The sequence below is a fragment of the Lonchura striata genome, chromosome 7 (assembly GCF_050655825.1).
Source record: "Lonchura striata isolate lonStrDom1 chromosome 7, ASM5065582v1, whole genome shotgun sequence".
Taxonomy (NCBI): Eukaryota; Metazoa; Chordata; class Aves; order Passeriformes; family Estrildidae; genus Lonchura; species Lonchura striata.
Window position 1 is genome coordinate 22,739,620 of NC_140709.1, and position 12,785 is coordinate 22,752,404.

Genomic DNA, 12,785 nt, shown 5'->3' on the forward strand with positions numbered 1-12,785 from the left:
GAAGTTACAATGGGTTTTTCTTGAAGAATATAATTTCACATTCATGGGTCTCTTACCAGAGACTGTTTTAAGAATAGCATTTGGATTGGAAGGGCAGCACATAGAGGACTGAATTACTAAGTAAGCCCTTGCTACTGAACAGGTTTTCAGGGCAACAGCTGCCACGCAGATGGTTTGTGCACCAGGACTCTGAGAGGCAGCACTAACCAGTGTCTCTGAAGCCAGCTGTCGTAACAAATCTTATTTCAAAGGTAGATCTAAACTAAGGTATCATCCTCATAGAGCCTTCTTGGAATTTATTCCTGGTCAGTCACTGTATTAGTTATAGAATTTGCTAGAACACTCATGCATTATTAATGAGTTAGCAAAACAAAATGTTTATGTTTGTAGAACTGATTTTTTAATATAAAGCCATTTCTTGTGTTTAAATATACTATTGATGTGATCTGCAACATATTAAAAATAGAAAAAGCAGAAGAAAGAAGCGTTACACACATAGACACATATTGGAGAATTAAAACAATAGTTTCTTCAAATTCTATCCTAGAAGAGACAGATAACAAATTTTTTTTTCAAATGTCAACCAATGAAAACAAACTTGATCAAATTTCCAGAAGGATAAAATATTATCTTATAGGTGAAAACTCTGTGGTATTTCTATAATGACGTTCTTGGTTAACACATCATAAGTTTTATTTGACATGACTGGTTACTGAGAATGCTCCTAATTATCTGGTACAGCTTAATTTCATGAAAATATTATATTTCTACTGAACATTGTTAAAAAACAGCAAAACATCCTTATGAGATTTTTGTGAGAGTTAGGATTACCTCACAAGCACAAGAAAAGAACAAATTTCTCATTTCTGCTGTGTGATAACAACAATTACTCAGCCCACCCAGTGATCTTATACATCAGTGCCCTCAAAAGCCTGGCTTCATAGGTGACTGTGTTTTTCCCACTGTGCACCCCACTGTCTTCAAGGGGGTGCTCGATGACAGCTGGGATGTTTCTTCCATACTGTTCACATTGCTTCAGAAACTGCAGGCACTCCTGAATCACGCTGTCACGCAGCATGATCATGTGCTTGGACATGTTCTCCAGCAAGGACAGGAAACACCGCTTAGCATAATACCACGTGTCCGTGCTCAGCTTTTTGTTATATGGCTCCAAGCTTTTAATGATCCTTGAAATACCGAACTCATAGTTTCCCTTCACACAGTACAGGGTACCAATGACTAGATTGACAATGCAAAGATGGTAGGTGTTTTTATCAGGATGATCGTAAGACAGCTGCTCTTCTGCCTTCTCAATCTTCCTCATTAGTTCCTCTGCATCCTCATTCTGGCTTGTCAGGATGTAGGACACGCAGAGGTTTGCTAACACAATGGCACTGACATCGAGAATGTTATCGTAGTGCTTTTTAACTATTGGTTCATAGAAGCTAATAGCCTCTTTATACTTGTTCTCCTGCATGAAGAGCACGTGAGCCACATTGAGCTTCCACACCTCGTGTTCCTTGCAGAACTCCACTGATTTGTGGAAGATCTTTTCTACCATTGTGTAGTTCTTCATGTCCCAGTAAATCTTTGCCTGGGCCATCAAGACAGGTATATATTTTTCCAGAGTCTCATCATATTCATTAACTGCCTTTTTTAGAGCTTCATCATCCCAGTTTTGCCTAGCTTCCTGTACCTGTTTTGTGAGTTTTCTCAGCTGCTCGGTCATTGTCCCAACTGAATCATCTAGCTTGTGGAAAGCCTCCTCAGGGGCTGTTTGACAAGTAATAACGGCATCCAAGAAGTTGTACAGATAAGGTGTGAGCAGTTTGTAGGTCAGATGGGCATTCTCTGCCAGCACATCAGCTGCCAGATCGTAGTATTGATGCTTGCAATAGAGAAGTAGCAAGTTACCAAAAGTTTCTGGTGGACAGGGGTTCTGCAGTAGAAGAAACTGCAGCTTCCCAAACCCATCGGTGGGCTGGCTGTCCATGTTCATGAGCGCTTGGTTGTGCAGCGTGACGGGATCCAGCTCCTCCTCGGCCCTCGGCGGCATATCCGTGAGCGCTTCCTGCGCCGCTCGCACGTTGCGCAGCTGGTACTCGATGGCCGCCTTGAGGTTGAAGGCCTCCACCAGGGCCGTGCGGTGCAGGAGCAGAGTGTTGCCCACGCTGCGGACGTCGATGCCCTCGGTGGTCATGCCCACGTTGAGCTCTGGGTGCTGGTGGATGCCGTGCTTGATGATGTCGGATATGTGCTTGAGGGCAGCGTGGTACTGCTTGGCCGCGTAGGAGCACAGCGCCATGTTGTAGGACAGCTCCGGGCAGTACCCCAGCACTTGCATGGCGCTGGCGAACTTGCCGCTGGCCTCTTCGTGCCGGCCCTGCCGGTACAGCAGGCAGCCCAGGTTGACCTCGGCATCGGCCCGCTCCGACGGGTCCTCGGCCGCTCCGGAGCCGCCATCAGCAGCGGCGGCGAGCTCCTCCTCCACCAGGCTCTGGGCCGCCGGGAGGTCGCCCTGCGCGTAGTGGACAGCGGCCTGGAGGCGCAGGGCGCGGCGGTGGAAGGCGGGCACGTCCAGCAGCGGGCTGGCGGCGCGCAGCGCCTCGGCGAACAGCCCGGCCTTGTAGAGGGCCTGCGCGTGGCACAGGCGGTACGGCAGCAGCTGCGGGTGCAGCGCCGCCAGCTGCTCGTAGCACTCGGCCGCCGCCGCGAACTCCTGCAGCTGGTAGTGGCAGTAGCCCAGCAGCGAGAGGCAGCCCCGGGAGCGGCAGCTCTTCTGCAGCCCGCGGTTCAGCAGCGACACCGCCTCCGCGAAGCGCCCGCTGCCGATGAGCCCGTACACCACGGCCGTATGCTGCCCCTCGGGCACCGGCGCGGCCTCCATGGCCGGCCCCGCGCTGCCTCGGCGGCGGCGGAAGCGGCGCCATCGCTGCCATGGCAACGGCGCCGCGGGGCGGAAGTGCTCCCGCGCGGGCGGGCGGGCGGGCGGTGCCGCGGGCGGGCGATGGCGCCGCCGCCGGGCCCCCGCCGCACCGGGCGCCTGCCGCCGCCAGCGGGAGCTGCTGCCGGCCGCGGCACCCCGTCCTCTGCGTGTGCCCGCCCTCCTGCGCTCCGCTCCCGGCGCCCGCGGCCCGAGCACCGGCACGGCGTGTTGGGTGCCGGTTCCGACCTGGCGCAAACAGCTGGAGCCTCCTGAAGTCGCTTGCCTGGGCCAGAATGTTTCGCTAATTTCGGGATCTCGTGCAGCCGGGAGGAGTACAGAGTAAAAATCAGCTCTCCGGTATTTTTAAATGCTGTGTAATAGTTTCCTTAAGCAGTAAGTGGTGTAAAAGCACGCTCTAAGCTAAACACATAGCCCAGGGCAGGAAGCATTTAACCTCTGTCTTGGGCTTTGTCCACATGAAACATCCCCTTTACAGCCTGTTAAGATCCAAAGTTGATTAAGGCTGGTGCATGGCAGGAGATATATCTGTACTTTGCCACAATCCAACAGCTTTCCTGCGGCTTTCAAAATTAGAAAAAATTTACTTCCAACTTTCCATATTCATCAGTGTCATTGTACTTTGGCAGGACTTCTTTCCCCCCATGGTATTTCTACTGGCCAGTGATACTCCAGACCACAGACTGTATAATCTGTGTAATTTCTGTGCATGTGAATACCTTAGGGTCATAAGACAGATCTGGTTTCTGGTCGTTCCAGACTAATGTCAAGCGTATCCAGTGAAGGAGTTTGGTTTGCCCCCAGGAATGAGTACTGCAAAGCTGTGTGTCAGAAATCATTTCTGGGCTGCTCAATCTTGCATGTTTTCAGGATCTTCTATTTGTGATTCAGTAATCAACAGATATAGCTCTGGCTGATCCCAACAAGTTTGAAAGAAAAGTAATAATAATAAAAAAAGAAAATCATAGTAAGCTGTTAAAATGATTTATCTTTTTAAAGACCAGTAAAACAAAGCTGCTAATTTCAAAAGCATGCTTTGAAAGCTGAACCGACATAGTTTGATCTACTAAGCAAGTAGGAGTAATGGTTTTAAGATGAGGAAAAAAAAAAAAAGGGATACAGAAATCTTTTAAGTTACACATTTTGCAAGTATCTGGGAATCATTTGCCTTAGAACAGACACATGGTATTTCTGTGCATTTATCAGCTATCTCCCACAGGTATATTGCCCAGAAAACTGTAAGATGTAATGACCTACATGCTTAAGAATTCATAATTAAATACAAAGTAATCCAAGAAAGAAAAGGTAACAAGCAATATACAGGATGTATTCCAATAGAGGCACATTCCAGCAACAGGAATCTCTGGGGCATCTCACACGTCCCACTTCATTGCTATGTTAGAAACCATTCACATGATTTTACTCTTTGAAAACTCTTCCTTTGAAAAAGCTATAAAAAATTTTCTTGCTCTCTTATTTTCTTGCCCGTACACTCTAGGCATTGAAGTGCCTGTTAGTATGTTTTATGTATCTTTGAAATAAACCTGTTTTAAACTTTCACACAATGCACAAATTTCTTTTCAGGAACTAAAATTGGTTTGATTTTTATAAAGGGAAAATAACTATTTGGCATGTAGACTGAAACGCTCCTGTTTTTCCACTAATTAATCTAAATATTACAAATGACATTAGGCACTGCTGGTTGCAGTTTTCAAAAATAATTTTTGAGTACTAGTATTGGCTTTGTTGGTAACTACAGGCACATTATGAGATTGCAGTGTTCTCTAAGAAGGAGCAATTAGCAAGGTCACCAGACCAGAAAAATGCAGCTGCTGTATCAAGGACACTATCTGAAGAAATACCTGAGCTAGAATGAAACATACTTGTCTGTGCTGTGGTTACAAAACACACAGTTGACCTTCTTGGCAGGACCCCTGGCCCTGTAAATCCTAGGGGTTGGCTGAGACAGAGCTGTGTGGGGAGTTCTGTGCCTGCCTGCCACACGAGGCATCCATCCACTTTAAACCTCAGTGAGTTACTGCTGCCTGACCTTGTGCAGCCCTCCTTCAGAGCAGGAGCAAAACCACGTCCTGACAAGCAGAGTCTGCATCTCCATCACATTAAGCAGCTGTTCTTTGTAGGTCCCAGGCTGGGAGGGAATTGTCTGGTTTCACTACTCAACTTATGGTGAAAGACACCTTTTGGACATCTTGTTCTTAGGAGGTTCTTCTGTCTCAACCACTGGAGAGCCTCTACCACAGGTGCTCCTTGCCTTGAACAGTGTTCAGTTTTCAGGTGGGGTCACACTGTCGTGTTGCAGGGGAGCACTGTAGTCCAAGGGAGTGCACATACAAGACCTGAGCTCTTTCCCTAAAGCCTGTTTGCCCCATGCCCCTCTCAGGAGTGAAGCCAAAATTGGGGCTGTACCCAGTGGGCATCCTTGTCTCCTTGCTGAGCACATGAAAGGGGCTTTGGCAGAAGGGCAGGAGACAAGCCCACCCTTGTTACTTGCCACCAGCTAGTGGGGCAGATGCACCTGCAGTTCAGAAACCTGATTGAAATCAAGCAGGATTTGAATATCAAGCTCCTTCCTCATTAGCCTTTGCAATTGTAGAACATGTATGGTGGGTTTTAAAAAATTTTTGTTTTATTTGGGTTTCATTTTTTCTGAGGAAAGGGTGATTTTGGTAAGTGGTTTCACAGGTGGGAATCCCAAGTGAAATTACTGTTTGGCTGGAACTACCTTTGAGGATGTTGATGAAGACCTGAGCATTTTCTGGTGACAAAATTAAGGCTGCTGCCTGGCTTTTGTGAGACTTCAAGGCCTGTAGTTCATGGGCCAAGAAACCTGACCAAATTCAGTCTGCAGTTGGCACGAGTCAGTAGGACACCTAGAAAAAAGGCATTGCCACAACCAACCTGAAGCACCTCTGGGACAATCCATGTGCCCATCAAATTTTAGCACTGGAACTGTAAATGCTAGAAGGCCTCAGTCAAGGCCAGATTTCCACTTACAGCTGGGGCAAAGAAATGGTGACTTGGTCTTTTGCTGATGTGCTGGGCATCTCAAGGGAAAGGCCAAGCAGCACAGTCCTGGGTAACAGTTGTGTTCTCCACATGCTCTCTTGATTTGTCCTTGCCTCTTGTGCTTGTGGACCCGTGTTTTATATGCATTCACAGAATTAGGCCGATTTCAATGTTGCTTCTTTTTTTTTTTTTTAAACCTCTTTTTGTTCAGCAGTCAGGGAAGCAAGTAAAAGACAGAGAATGAGATTAAATAACTTACACAATCATGTAGCTTGTGCATATCTCACACAGTTTGTCAGAACTGACTGAAATACCGGGAAATTTTTTCCCTATCAGAAATAATGAAAAGCAGATACAATTTCTGATCATCAAGTTTATAAGCAGTAGCTAAAAATGTTTCCAACAATCTAAAAATATAATAGACTTGAAATATGTTTCTTTAATGTACTATATGCTTCCACAAAGAGTCATCTTTTTCTCACTTTTTTTTTCTCTTTCCTAAGCTAAGTCTTAAAACAAGAAGATAAGATTTTTGTTGGTTTAAGTGGTTGATTTTTTAAAGATTGAGCTATATGACTTTCAGAGATTGAATGCTGTTCTGAGATGCACTGTTGAGCCCCCCAGTTTCAGTAGGGTTGTTTCGTTTTTCCTGAGAACAATTTGATAAGATCAAGCCATGTGCTCTCATTTTCTCCCTTGTGATGGAGTAACAGAACCATAACATTAGTCAGCAGTTTCTGAATTTTGACCCACAATGGCAAAGATACCAAAAGACAGGAGAAATAGATGGAGGCAATTACAAACAGTCACTTGATTGATGGTTGACATTGTTAGGGCTTCAGCCGTGTGTCAGACTGCGGTGCTGCCTAGTCCCCATCCCTGCCAGTGGGTGTTGCCATGGGCAACAGCGCACTGAAGCCAGTAAAAAGGAGAGGAAATGAGGGGAGACTCAACCTTCGGGGAGGCCGTAGGGTATGCTTTATAAATTATGTTACACTTAGCAGTATGCAATATCAAAATTCAGGAAAGCTGTGTGTACCTGCCAGCAGTACTGTCGGTTCCTAGTAGCTGTGTTTCCAATAAAGTACATGTTGTAGGTTTGTATGGCTTGCTGCTTACTAAACTGTTCTGGCTTTATTCAGAGCAGAAAGAAGTGGTAGAAGAACAGCAGAAACATTTCCATTTGATGTGTGTACTCACTGCTGTGCACTTTGCATTTCTGCTCCTTCTCTGCTTCCGTCTGCTAGAGAGTGATGTGGTTCAGTTGTGCACTAACAGATTGGCTCACAATGCTACTGAATTTCCAGCTATTGTCCTACACACCATTAGAAGCACAGAACATTTTTGTTTTGTTGTGTTTCATTTAAAGAAGGGATCAGCAGATTCATTGTTTCTGTTTGATGTAGTCAGCTTTTCTAAGGCTCTAACAACTCAGTTTCCTTAGAAAGGAGGAAAGCTCTTTTAGCATCTGGTCAGCTGGGCCAGGTTCTGATTTCTATTAATCTGGTGCCAGTTCAAGGTAATTCCACTGAAGTAAATGGAGTTTTGCACAGGTGTAAAACTAGGCTGCATTCAGCTTTAATTTTTGCTGCCAGAAACCCCTATATTTAGAATCCCGTATTTCATGGAGTACAAAAGGCTTCTTTTTTTTCCCCCTATGAATGGGCATTCAAAAACACTGCAACATGACTCCTCTTGTGTCTGGTCATGCAGCAGAGAAAACACCCTCAAGTCACAGATCACAGGTTTGCTGCATTAATGATCTTGACACTAATGGAAGGAGACCAACTTTCAGGTAATACTTAGGGTCATCACAGAGAGACATTTGGTTTTGTGACCTATCATATTTGATTAGATTTTTAGGCACACCTTTACCACAGGTGAGCCTTGATTAGTGCTGTGCTACTTGTAGTAATAGCATTTGAAATTGTACTGAAAGAACTGCGAGAGAGTAAGGGGTAGTCCAGTGTGATGATATTCTACCTCTCCACCATTTCAAAATACTAATTTCAACTGGAGATTAATACTAGAAAGGCTTATCCATGTTCTGTTTTTCAATGTAATATAAACCTGAAGCACAAAGCAACAGATTTCCTTTTTTATTTGTATTCTATTTAAAAAAAAACATTAATCTTTTCCTTAGGCAACTCTATAATTTAAAAAAAAGAATGTGTTATAAGAGCATTTTTTAAAAGAAAAAAAAAAATCACTCTAAAATTACCATGCAATATTTTGCCTTTATCCAAACTTCCTCTTGCTGAGAAATTTGCTGCAATGTTAATATGAATTTCTCAGGGAAGAAGGGACAGCTTGGTGTTTTTAAAGATAATAAAGTTTGTTTTTAAATGTAGCAAAGGTAGGCAATTCTAAAGGCCCTGATCAATCACTAAGAAGCTTTGTTGTAAAAAAATACTTCTTCAGAATACAAAGCAGGCTTTTCAGAACATTCAGGCATAAAAGAGGAGGGAGAGTAAGAGAGGAGCATCACAAAAGCAGGCATAATTGATTCATAACATGTACTGAAGAGATGCAAAACAACAATGTAATTACACACTATTCTGTTTTCTGCAGCTCCTTGCATATGAATTGGCCAGCTTGCATCCCAGTCCTGCTCTGTATTATTAATTTTATTAAGCTGCAAGTTCTTATATTTCAGTCTGTTGTCAGCTTTACAGATTTTTACAGCAGCAGTTGAAATGTAGTGGAGCTGAATGAATGCTTCTCCTGTTTCAGTGTTCCGTGTCTCTCCAGACACCAGCGCAATCCCACTGCAAGCTTCCGTTCAGTCCCACTAAGACTTCCAGGAAAAGCAAACTGTGCTGCCATCAAGATAATATCCCATCAATTAAGCATGTCTGGGAAAGCATTTCTTAAAAAATGGTAGGTCTAAGCTTATGAAAACCTTTCAGACAGCTCTTACTGTAAAGCGAAACTGATATTTGCAGGCTTAATTTATGTCTTTGAGAGACATGGTGAAGCTAGAGGAGAAGGAGGACAAGGATGCCGCCTGAGAAGGAAGTCTTTTTTGGTGCAGCTCCTCCCATTTACCTCTATTTACTGCCACGGAGTCCAGCATAGGCTTCAGTTTCACATTCAGCTTCACTAGACACTGGAAGAAGATTAAAAAGAGGATGAGAGAAAAAATAGTGACAGTATATCCATTCCTTTTAAGGACAGTCCATGGCATAACGGGGAAAAAAGAGTTTAATCTGCACTATGGTACTATGCCCTTACCCTCCTCACTGCCATCTATAAATACCTGTGGAAGTAAATTTATTGTCCCCATTGAGTTATCTTTATCTATCTGACTCATTTACATAAGGCTTTAAGCCACCAAAAATGTAAAAAAGGTAAACAAGATGGGAGAGATGCTGCTCAGCTACTTTAGCTTTCTTGCAATCCTTAAAAATAGTCCTTTTGAGGGATCCCCAAGTACCAGCTATGGCATCTATGAGCAGGAAGGTCCACTGGCTGGATGACAAGCAGGACAAAGCTAAAATAATCTCGCTAGTGCTAGATTATTTTTTCATATAGATGACCAAACTACAACAGTACTGTGCTTTCCCAAGCTGGCAGAAAAAACAATTAGTGTGTGCTCAAAGAAATAAGAATTTTCTTTGAGATTGCATTGAAATCTCCTCTACATACCCAGTCCAAAGGTTGCAGAGCCAGTAAGAATCTTTAATCTGGTTTCATCTGGTTTTGAATACACCTCCAAATTATGGAATTCCTGCATACCTTTGCTACAGGCTTATTTTACCTTCCCCTTTAATATCACCTGCTTATGTGCAAAGACCACAAGGGCTTCACTTGGGTTTGTATCTATATTAAAGAGAGACAGAAATTAATAGCAGCACTGGATGTCAGGAAAGGGTTAACCCCTTGCCTCCCAAGTGGTCATGTAATGTGGCTTCTCAGGACAGAGGAGTGTTCTTTTGAGCTTTTCTGGTTAGCCAGCAGCGGCTGTTGCTGAGAGCTGGGCAGCATGCTTTCTCCTATAGCATGGAAACTATGTATTTGTCATTGGAAAGAAAGGCTTGGTGCCAGATTAAAAACCAAAAAGGACAAAGACAGAAAAAGCTGCTCTTCTAAAAGTGCAGGAAATTATAAGAATATAAAAGGAAAGGAGATGCAGGTACCTTTGCAGTTGATCAATTTTTGCTTTAAATAGCAAGGTTAACGGCAACTGCTTTTAAATGGTCCCCAGAGCCCAGACAACACTAAAGAACTGGTTTTTTTTATAGCTAGCTCACAAGCCATGGGAGCTTGGCTTGAAGTAAGTCTTGGAAGATTTTTAATTGAGCTATTATATGATAATTAAGGGTTAATGGCCTGATTTTAAGATGTGCTGAAAACTTGCAATTTCAATTGACTTCAGTAGGAAATATGAATGCTCAGCACTTATGAAAAATCACATCATGAGGAAGAATCTGGAACTTGAATCAAATCTACTTCAAAATTATTTCTTTAGAATATGGCCCAGACTGGGCAGATAACTTTGCAGTCTTGGGCCTTGGGTAAGAGGCAAGGTTCACTGCAATCTCTGAGAATATTGCTTGCTGCTGATGGTCATTCATTTTATAGCATGAATAAGGATTTTTAACATTCCCATCACCCTGCCTCACAACTCTGCATTTGTGTATCTTTATTTCAGACTGTTGCGTATTCTTTAAACCTGATTTGGCAGAGTCTAAAACAGAGGGTCAGTAATGCATTATAAACAGTTGAAAGTATCTGAAAAACTCAGTGCCATTACCATTACTACCTGCATTACCACTGCCAGCTCAGTGTCTACAGGTAGCACATGAGCTACTCAGCCCTCGACAGCAACATATCAGATCCTTTCTGTGCACAGCCAGTACCTTCAAAAAGTTTTTGTGAAGTATTTTTCCAATATACGCCTTCGATTTTAAAAAGTCAAATAAATAAATAATAAGAAATATATATAAGCAAACAACCCAGTGATTAAATCACTGTTTAAAAATCAGTATGCTTCAAACCTCTCTAAGCCCAAAGATGTTCTGCACTCACATCCTGTCACTCCCAGGATCTGTAAGTACAATATGCAGTACAGAGGCTGTTCCTGTATATATATATATATGTATATATATATATATATATATATATATACATATATATGTGTGTGTGTGTGTGTGTGTGTATACATATATATATGTTTGTGTGTATATGTATACACATATATACTATATTTTCTCTCTCTCTCTCCATATATAGTATATATACTATATACACTATAGATTTATATATATGTACCCAGGGACCTATGGCAGCTACAGGCAGCACAGAGAAGATGGGAAGATGGAGCTCACTGGGACTGCGGGCTCTGTCTCGGTGTGGCTGTACAGCTCTCGGCTATGTCTGTGTCCTTTCTGTAACCTTGCTTTTTTGCCAAGACTGACCACAAGGCTGTGATGTTTTCCAGCCTAGTGCCAGGGAGCAATTGCAGAGGTTTGGGCGTGACCTCCTGCTGTGCCTGTCCCTCCAGGCCTTGGCATCTGCCATGGCTGATGGCAGGAGACAGCCCTGTCACATACTGTGCCAGGATGACTGCGAGTGCTCGAGGTGCTTACAGCAATTAGCTTTGCATTGACTCCAGGAGCCCAAGGAGGCTGGGAATAGATTCAGGAAGCACCCCCACAGTTCTATGGTAATTACTGTTATCCTATGAGCTCTAAACAAATTTTAAATCTGTAAGTAAATACACATATATTTCTTTGAAATAGAGATCTAAGCGGACGTTAGAGTCTAATAACCCAGATGCAACAGAGGCTACCAGGTAAATAACAAGAATGGCTAACTACTGACATTAACTTTGATGAAATAGATTATAAGGAGTATTTAAGAAAGAATAAACCATGTCTTTGATATTAATTTTTACCATAGCACCAGCAATTAATTCAATGGAATACGTACAAAATATATAGTGTAATTTTAAGAAACTTTATTTTGTTACACATTAATTAAGATTAGTGATACTTGACAGTGCAGATTTTGCACTTGATCTATAAAATGTCTTTATTCAGACATTGATTCGATGTTTGAACCACTGCTTCTGTATTTAGTATCCTTTCACTTTGGGACTTTTTCATTCTGATCTAGTCTTTTAATTAAACTGACTACTATAATTCCTATGGAAATAAGCTTTTATTTTATTTTTTTTTCCAGCTACCAAAGCATTTCAGTAGGGCTTCTCTGATACAAAGTGCACAAATTGGATTTTATTTCTTCTTGAGATGTAATTAAAAACTCATTTGATTACTATATATCTGGCCCTGTTTTAATTATTAAACTCCAGTAATCAATTTGCTTTTATGAAGCTTCTGGGAAATTATCTCAAAAGCAACACATTTCTCTCCCTTCTGGCACGGTCTGAACCATTTACTGAATTACATTCATTGCACCTGCTCCTGATCCGGATTAAACCACCAATTTATTCCCAAAGGTCTTTAAGTTTATTTGGCTGTAGCCTTGTCAGGGTTTCCCACCTCCTGGCTGCAGTTTTTGCTTTCCATTTTACTGCATGTGAACACTTTGATGTACTGCTCCTCCATGCTACTGTTTTTGATGCATGTGTCTTACAAACAGCTTTGCTCAAGAGCTGCCTAATTTGGTATCTAGGTTCTTAATGCCTTATTTATTACTTGCCTTCCTAGGAAAAGGCTTGGTCTTCACCAGCTGTCTGACATGGATACTGCCACATAAACTCAGTACCTGCAGAAATTCCCTGTTCCCTGTCCCTGCTTGGCGCAGTGGGCAGGCTGGGAGCTGGCAGGCAGCTGGACTCAGGGAGAGG

The 12,785-nt window shown here is 43.0% G+C and overlaps 2 protein-coding genes and 1 long non-coding RNA gene across 3 annotated transcripts in view; 1 reads left to right on the plus strand and 2 right to left on the minus strand.

Annotated features, from left to right (window-relative positions):
• Positions 1–12,785, plus strand: part of LOC110482909 (uncharacterized) — a 97,832-nt gene that overhangs the window by 16,054 nt on the left and 68,993 nt on the right. The gene's annotated exons all lie outside the window — the stretch shown is intronic.
• LOC110482908 (intraflagellar transport protein 70B) lies at positions 378–2,943 on the minus strand. Its single transcript, XM_021552488.3, has one exon. It carries the CDS (start codon positions 2,885–2,887, stop codon positions 887–889), a length of 2,001 nt encoding a protein of 666 aa, XP_021408163.3. The 5' UTR covers positions 2,888–2,943; the 3' UTR covers positions 378–886.
• The window catches only part of PDE11A (phosphodiesterase 11A), a 107,717-nt gene continuing 101,261 nt past the window's right edge, over positions 6,330–12,785 (minus strand). Inside the window, exon 20 of the mRNA XM_077785065.2 lies at positions 6,330–9,080. Within this exon, the coding sequence (XP_077641191.1) occupies positions 8,919–9,080 (162 nt within the window). The 3' untranslated portion in view covers positions 6,330–8,918. The remainder of the gene's footprint in view (positions 9,081–12,785) is intronic.

Coding starts and splice junctions, on each gene's coding strand:
- LOC110482908 (XM_021552488.3), bottom strand. CDS start 2,887: ATGGAGGCCGCGCCGGTGCCCGAGGGGCAGCATACGGCCGTGGTGTAC.